Source organism: Humulus lupulus, chromosome 6 (assembly GCF_963169125.1).
Source record: "Humulus lupulus chromosome 6, drHumLupu1.1, whole genome shotgun sequence".
NCBI lineage: Eukaryota > Viridiplantae > Streptophyta > Magnoliopsida > Rosales > Cannabaceae > Humulus > Humulus lupulus.
The window spans coordinates 16,513,146-16,520,532 of record NC_084798.1 but is presented as its reverse complement, the minus strand read 5'-3'; the positions used below and the strand labels follow the sequence as shown (position 1 = coordinate 16,520,532).

The window sequence follows — 7,387 nt, the reverse complement described above, 5'->3', positions numbered from 1 at the left end:
GCGGATAGATTATCAGTGAAATATAAGGATGGAGTTGAGCATTTCTTGGAGTTTTGCGTAAGAAATGCTAAAGATCCTAATAACATTTGTTGCCCTTGTATTAAGTGTGGTAATGTTCAAAGAATGAAAATTATTGAGATAAATGGTCACTTATTTAAGTATGGAATAGATCAAAGGTATAAGATGTGGTTTATGCATGGAGAAAAAATCACATTTAGTAGAGAATCTGTAACGACCCACTAATCTAGACTATTTGGACCATTAACAAATCTATACATAAAACTTACATTTTTGCAGAAATACCATAATTTATTATAAACTTGTAGAAACAAAGGTTACTTTCATAAAAATAAGTAGGATATGGGTACCCATTGTCTTTAAAACAAAAATAACTTAAAAACTAAAAAGAGTTACATAGAAAATGCGGAAAATACATTTAAAACCATAAAAAACATAAACAAGACTACATCCTCGAATCGAATAACGCTCGGCCCCTTGACTCCATTCACCATCGATACACATCCTTTAAGCGTCACGAATCTTTCCACCTCTAAAGCTTATTTCCTGCACATAAACAGAAAGGAATGAGCCTAATGCCCAGCAAGGAAAATCTAACACATAGTCATATACATAAACATAATTTCATAATAACGTAAAGACATATCATAACACATAATTCACTTATTATAATGGCCATTATTACTTGGGGTCCCATAGACTAAACAAGCTTATGCCCATGAGATTAGTGGGGTCCTACCAGCTAAATAGGCTTATGCCCACAATCTTTTTGGGGTCTTGTTAGTCAAATAGGGCATATGCCCAAGCCTACAACATACACATGCACAACATATTCATAACATACCCATATCATATCATAACACAAAAGATAACATAAACATAAACATATATATTCTAGCCTATTTTCCTTACCAAAGTTATCGGGATATAATGGACTGAGTTGGGACTTTTGGAACACTCCTAAAACCATAATGAACAAGAGTGAGTTGAAAGAAGGAAAGAGATGAAATGGAAGAGAATAGGAAGACTAAACCATTAAAAGAAAATATGCTTACCACAACTTAAGTGCTTAAGAACTTGGATTCCCTAACCAAAATAAGAACGAGGTTAGGAAATTGAGTAGAAGACTAAGAGAAAGGAAACATAATACAGAAAGGAACTAGAGTTTTGGTTACCTCAAAGATTTGCAAGATCAATCTAACCTCCACCGAAATACTATAGAACTCACTTCCTAAAGTGTTTGATAAGCTTATGATGTTTAAGCTTATAGTTTTTCCCCAAACCAGGTGTTTACACTCTCACACTCACTTAACACTAGCAGCTTCTGAACTTAGAGCAAATGGTGAATAATGGCTGGGTACTAGGTCCTATTTATAGAGTTTGGAGATGAAAAGATCTTGATTTTACTTGAATAAAAATAATGGCTTTTTAGGTGAAAATCATTTGAATAATCGTTCAGCAGAGGCTGAAGACTCGTTCAAAAGATGCTGGACTTATGAAGAAGTTTGAATGGCTGAAAGGAAAAGAATTCAAAAACAATTGAACATATGCTGAAGGAGGCGATATATCGCCCCCTGTAGGCGATATATCGCCTGGGCCAGTATGCCCGAGGCGACCGTGCATCGTTTCGTGTTTTCCGTATCTACGTGCTGCGACATATCGCCCCCTATAGCTGCGATATATCGGCACTCGCTGAATATTTAAACACGAAATTACACATTTTTAGCTAAGTTTGAATAGAGTAAACAGCCTTGACTAAGCCCTCAACGTATTCAAAGCTGCTGACTGACCCTATAACATTCAAACTTTACCCTTATTTAATTTAATCCTCCAAAATACTTAATCCTTAATTACCATTCATAACATGTGCTTAAAATCCTATTGGTTGATATCTAAACCTTATAGTATAATAAATATAATCCTTAATATCAGTCACATTAATCAAACCTTAGGTTAAACTTAATATTCTTAAACTATAGATTAAACTTAGAAAATCTATAAGTACTACTATGAGTGTCCAAATAATTCCCGGTCTGAACCAAAAATCCATAGTAACAAAGATAATGCTATAAATACTATCATACTATTATCTATCTTAGCTAAGTAAAGTTCTTGGACTCTACAGAATCTCCATCTAAGAAGATTTATTGTGATAATGTGAATGATGATGAGAGAGATGACATTACAGAAATGATAGGTGACACACAATTTGAATCAGATTTTGATCAAGGAAAATTTCAATCCATATTAGAGGATGCTGAGAAACCCATTTACCCTGGTTGTAATAAGTTCACCAAACTGTCAACACTTCTTAGGTTGTATAATATAAAAACTAAACATGGGTTGAGTGATAAGAGCTTTACGGATATACTTTCCTTTCTAGGAGAGTTATTACCCAAAAATAATGAAATGCCATTACCGTTTTATGAGGCATAGAAGACATTGCGCTCGTTAGGCATGCAATACGAAAAAATTCATGCTTGTCCTAACGATTGCATCCTATATCGAAAAAGATTGGTTGATGCAAATACATGTCCGACTTGTGGTGAGTTAAGATGGCAGAAGAAAAAGAATTCTGGTCAGGTTAGGGTAGGAGTTCCTGCAAATTTTTTATGGTACTTATCGCCTATACCTCGTTTGATTCGACTTTATCGAAATGCTGATCATGCTAAAAACTTAACATGGCATGCCAATGATAGAATACAGGATGGTAAACTTAGACATCTAGCTGACTCGCCTGCTTGGAAGAGAGTCGATTGGAAATGGCTTGAGTTTGGTAACGAACCTAGAAATATTCGTTTAGGCCTTTCTGCTGATGGAATTAATACATATACTTCCCTAAGTAGTAAATATAGTTGTTGGCCTTTTATGCTTGCCCTTTACAATCTATCACCATGGTTGTGTATGAAGAGGAAGTTTACTATGTTGACACTGTTGATATCAGGTCCTAAACAACCCGGAAATGATATTGATGTATATCTAGCTCCTCTTATTGATGATTTAAGCACTCTATAGTATGAAGGTGTTGATGCTTATGATGCATATAGGAAGGAAGAGTTCAAACTTAGAGCTGTGTTGTTATGGACCATTAATGATTTTCCTGCGTTAGGCAATCTATCCGGGTTTAGTGTGAAAGGGTACAAGGCATGTCCTATCTGTGAGGAGAACACATGTTCTCAATATTTGAAGCACTCTAGAAAGATTTGTTACATGGGACACAGAAATTTCTTACCCCACGATCATGCCTTCCGAACATGGGAAAAACCATTCAATGGTTCACAAGAGTTTGCAATGGCTCCACAACCATTATTTGGAAGACAATTGGTTGAAAAGTTGAATAAAGTCCAATTCAAACTAGGAAAGCACAAACAGAGCATGAAAAGAAAGAGAGGACATGAAAATGGTGAGGAGGTTCAAATTGATCCTTAGGTTTGTTGGTAGGTCAAGCAGTTGGGGTACCAGTAGCATGGCATAAACATCTTATTATCGACGAAAGTGAGCGGGGAAAGGTAATCTCTATAAGTTTTTATTGCCTAATTTATTTTATTTTGAAATTTAATTTATTTTAACTTTTCCTTGGGTCATAAATAGAAGAGAGCGCAAGAAGATATTGACGCGATGATACCTTCCACTCAACATCCACAACCCCCAAAACTACCGCGTGTAGAGCCATTGACACAGGAGGTAGTGTCAATCTCTCACAATGATTCGACATCTATGTCAATCAATTTTACCTCTTTATTGAAGTTTGTATCACCATGGGATAATGACTACCACAAGAAGGTTAATATCTCATTGCATGTTTTTGGATACAACACGATTGCTACACTTTTCAAGGATGATGTGATGCAATTTTGATACATGGACAAGATTGGGCAAACTCCAATGATATTGTATTTGAGGTATATATTCATGTCTTTTATAATTTAAAGTTTGAATTATATGCATGCCTTTTATAATTAAATATGATTAATTTCTAGGTTGTTGAATGATATACTACATACCAATGGGTTGGATCATTTGTACACATTTCAGTATCCAAGTGAAGTTAGTGTAGGTCATGAGAATAAACGTGCCCAAGCACTTAAGGATCGATTCATTCAAATGGGCGAGAAGCAGTTCCTTATTTGTCCCTGGAATAGCAAGTAAGTTTATATTGAGTTTTGAAATGTTAAGTTCATATAGTCATCTTCTAAATATTTGATTGTTTGTGTTTCTAGTGAACATTGGATGTTATTGCTATTTCAACCTCACTTACATTTAGTGGCGTTCTTGGATCCCATTAACCTTCAATTATGCATTCAGATTAAAAATATAGTTACGTTGTAAGTTTATATAAGTTTCATTCCTTAAAGTATATTATCTTTTTAATAAAACTTGTTTGCTAATTAAAATACTTTTATTATGTATAGTGCTTTCACGCTATATGATACGGAAAAAGGAAAAAGAGTTGTAAGTCTAAAGTATTATGGTCCAAAAGTAAGTAACATTCAACTTTATAAAACATAAGATTTAAATTATAAGTATACTAACAAGTATATGTAATATACTCTTACATTTGTCTATGTTAACAGTGCCGACAACAACCAAAAACCAGAGTGCGGTATTCATTGCATGAAGTATGCTAGGGATCTCATTTCACAACAAAGAATCAGAGCATATCTATTGAATAATGTAATAATTAAATGTGTTTACCTTTTAACTTTAATAAATTTATATTTTAATTTCATATATATTTGACATGTAACTTATAATTTAAATTATTTGCAGTTCAATTCAGATTTACCATATACTGACGCTGAACTTAATGAAGTTCAAGAAAAGTGGGAAAAATATATTCTACCGCAACTCGCTAAATGTGGCATGCATGCTTAGTACCTATGTGAGGGGATTTAGTAATTTTTTGAACTTTGTATTTCTTTTATTAGAAATTGTTAGAACTAATCAAATACAGAATCAATCTAACAAATTATAGGTAGTTAATTTAGCTTTTTGAGGTGCATATTGTGCTAAATATTCATTTTATGTCAAACTTTTTTGGAACTATGAATTTCTTTTATTTAGAAAGTGTTAGAACTAATCAAATGTAAAGTTAATGTTACCAATGTTAATTTAATTTTTTATGTGCATTCTTTTACTGCAATTGTTGTGTTGATTTTGAAACCAGGGGGCATTGACAACATATTTGCAATGTCCTCTGGTGTGGAAACTTTGCGACAGTTAAAAACTGCCACCATAGACAGTCAATCACGACACATAATAACTGTCGCACTACAACAAAATAGATGTTTTATGACTTTAATTGGGAGACATTGGAAGTCTACAATGTCTCCCACTAAGTGAGACGTTGTTGCTAGGGTCATTGTAGGTATATATCCCACGTCTCCCATTGGGAGACGTGCCTCACTTCCCACTGGGAGAGGTGGAAAGTCAAACGTTGACTTTCCACCTCTCCCATTGGGAGACGTGGGAAGTGACTCACCTCTCCCAATGGGAGACGTGGGATGTCTCCTAGGGACTTCCCACGTCTCCCATTGGGAGAGGTGGGAGACTTCCCACGTCTCCCTTTGGGAGAGGTGGGAGACTTCCCACGTCTCCCAATGGGAGAGGTGGAAAGTCAACGTTTGACTTTCCACCTCTCCCATTGGGAGACGTGGGAAGTCTCTCACCTCTCCCAATGGGAGACATTGAAAGTCTCCCACCTCTCCCAATGGGAGACATTGAAAGTCTCCCACATTTAAAAAAAATAAATTAAATAAATTTATAATTAATATTATTTTAATTTGATTTAATAATTAATTAAATTGAAATAATATTAATTTAAATTGAAATTATTTTAATCTAAATTTAAATTAATTTAATAATCAATTAAATTGAAAGAAAAAATTATATTTGTTAGATATATACAAAAAATACAATATTTGTTAGAAATATTCAAAATGAACAAATATTGCATTGTGTATGAAGAAAGAGTTAAAAAATTAAAAAAAAAAACCTATCAACGAGGTCGGTAACTTTGGATTATCGGCAACATATATGTCGCACATTCTTGTCGCAACTCATCAATTTGTGCCTCTGTATATGATGTGCTTGTTAGCTGCAAGAAATATAAAGTAAAATATATTAATTAATTATTTGATTACATTTATAGTTTTAAAAATAATTTGTAAATTTTAATTAATAATACCGTTCTCAAGTAATGCCCAGGACTCGCATGTTCAATCAAATCCTTCAACATCCTCATTAAGTAGTATCCACATGCCACATTGTCCGGTTGGTGTGGACACTAATTATTTAAAAATATGAGTAATTTATTATTAAATTGAAACTTTTTAAAAAATACATACATATTATTCTACTTAATTATTATAAATGTTCAAAAATTTCTGCTAAAGTTACTTACCTGAGGTTGCTTAATGCGTAGAGTATCAGGGATCTCGACATCAGGAAGATTCATAGAGAAAAAAAGATTGAAAGCGCTGACGATCACTGATACAATCTCCTCACGGTTATTTAGCTCTGAATTCACCGGATCACAACAATAAACATGATATGCATATGGTGCCAAAATAAGCAACATCCAATGTTCACTATATAAGAAAAACAAAAAAATTATAGCTCAAATGTTAAACAAATAAATTATTGATATGGGTCGGAAAAATGACAAGTATTTAAACTTACCCATGGTTCCAAGGGACAAGCATAACTTGTTCTTTTGATTTTACGTCATTGCAACGTCTGAACAGATTCTGAACACGATCGTCGAATGAACTCCCTTGAGTGGCGACGATATTAGGATTGACAAATAAAAACTTATTTTGGCGACCTTGTTGTACCACATATCTGTAAATGAACCTAATACAAAAATATGAAAAATTGTTATATGAATGAATAAATCAAATTAGAAAATTAAATGAACAAACTTATTTGTGAGATATATACCTCATGTAGCTGACGAGTACTGCTTGTCCAATCTTCTCCTTTCGAGCAAACTGAAGTATGTCATCCTTAAATATATAACAGTGAGACATATCCTGATCAAAAACTTCAGACTCTATGCCTAGATTGACACACTCACCATCATCCCAATGAGATACGATATTCTGTAATCGTTCCAATGGAGTGTGGGCCAATTGTGTTGGAGGAGTTTGTTGTCGTCTTCTTTCTCGAGGTTATTGTGTTGATGGAGCTCTTGGTCGTTGTGATTTGGTCCTACTTGTAGAGGGAGTCTGTATACAATTATATCAACAATTAAAAAAATTGCAAAAAAATATAGAATTGTAAAGATAATTATGTAAAAACATGGCATCACCTCACGAGTTACATCTTCAGATATATTGACAAAATCCTTAGGCCACGCTATTGGCGT

At 33.9% G+C, this 7,387-nt stretch overlaps 1 protein-coding gene across 1 annotated transcript; it reads right to left on the bottom strand.

Annotated features, from left to right (window-relative positions):
• Positions 1-5,951: 5,951 nt before the first annotated feature.
• On the bottom strand, positions 5,952-6,755 carry LOC133783846 (uncharacterized). Its single transcript, XM_062223462.1, has 4 exons — positions 6,700-6,755; positions 6,422-6,608; positions 6,206-6,304; positions 5,952-6,115 (listed from the first exon to the last, which is right to left on the bottom strand). The coding sequence occupies exons 1-4, from the start codon at positions 6,720-6,722 to the stop codon at positions 6,017-6,019; spliced, it is 408 nt and encodes a 135-aa protein (XP_062079446.1). The 5' UTR covers positions 6,723-6,755; the 3' UTR covers positions 5,952-6,016.
• Between the last annotated feature and the right edge of the window lie 632 nt (positions 6,756-7,387).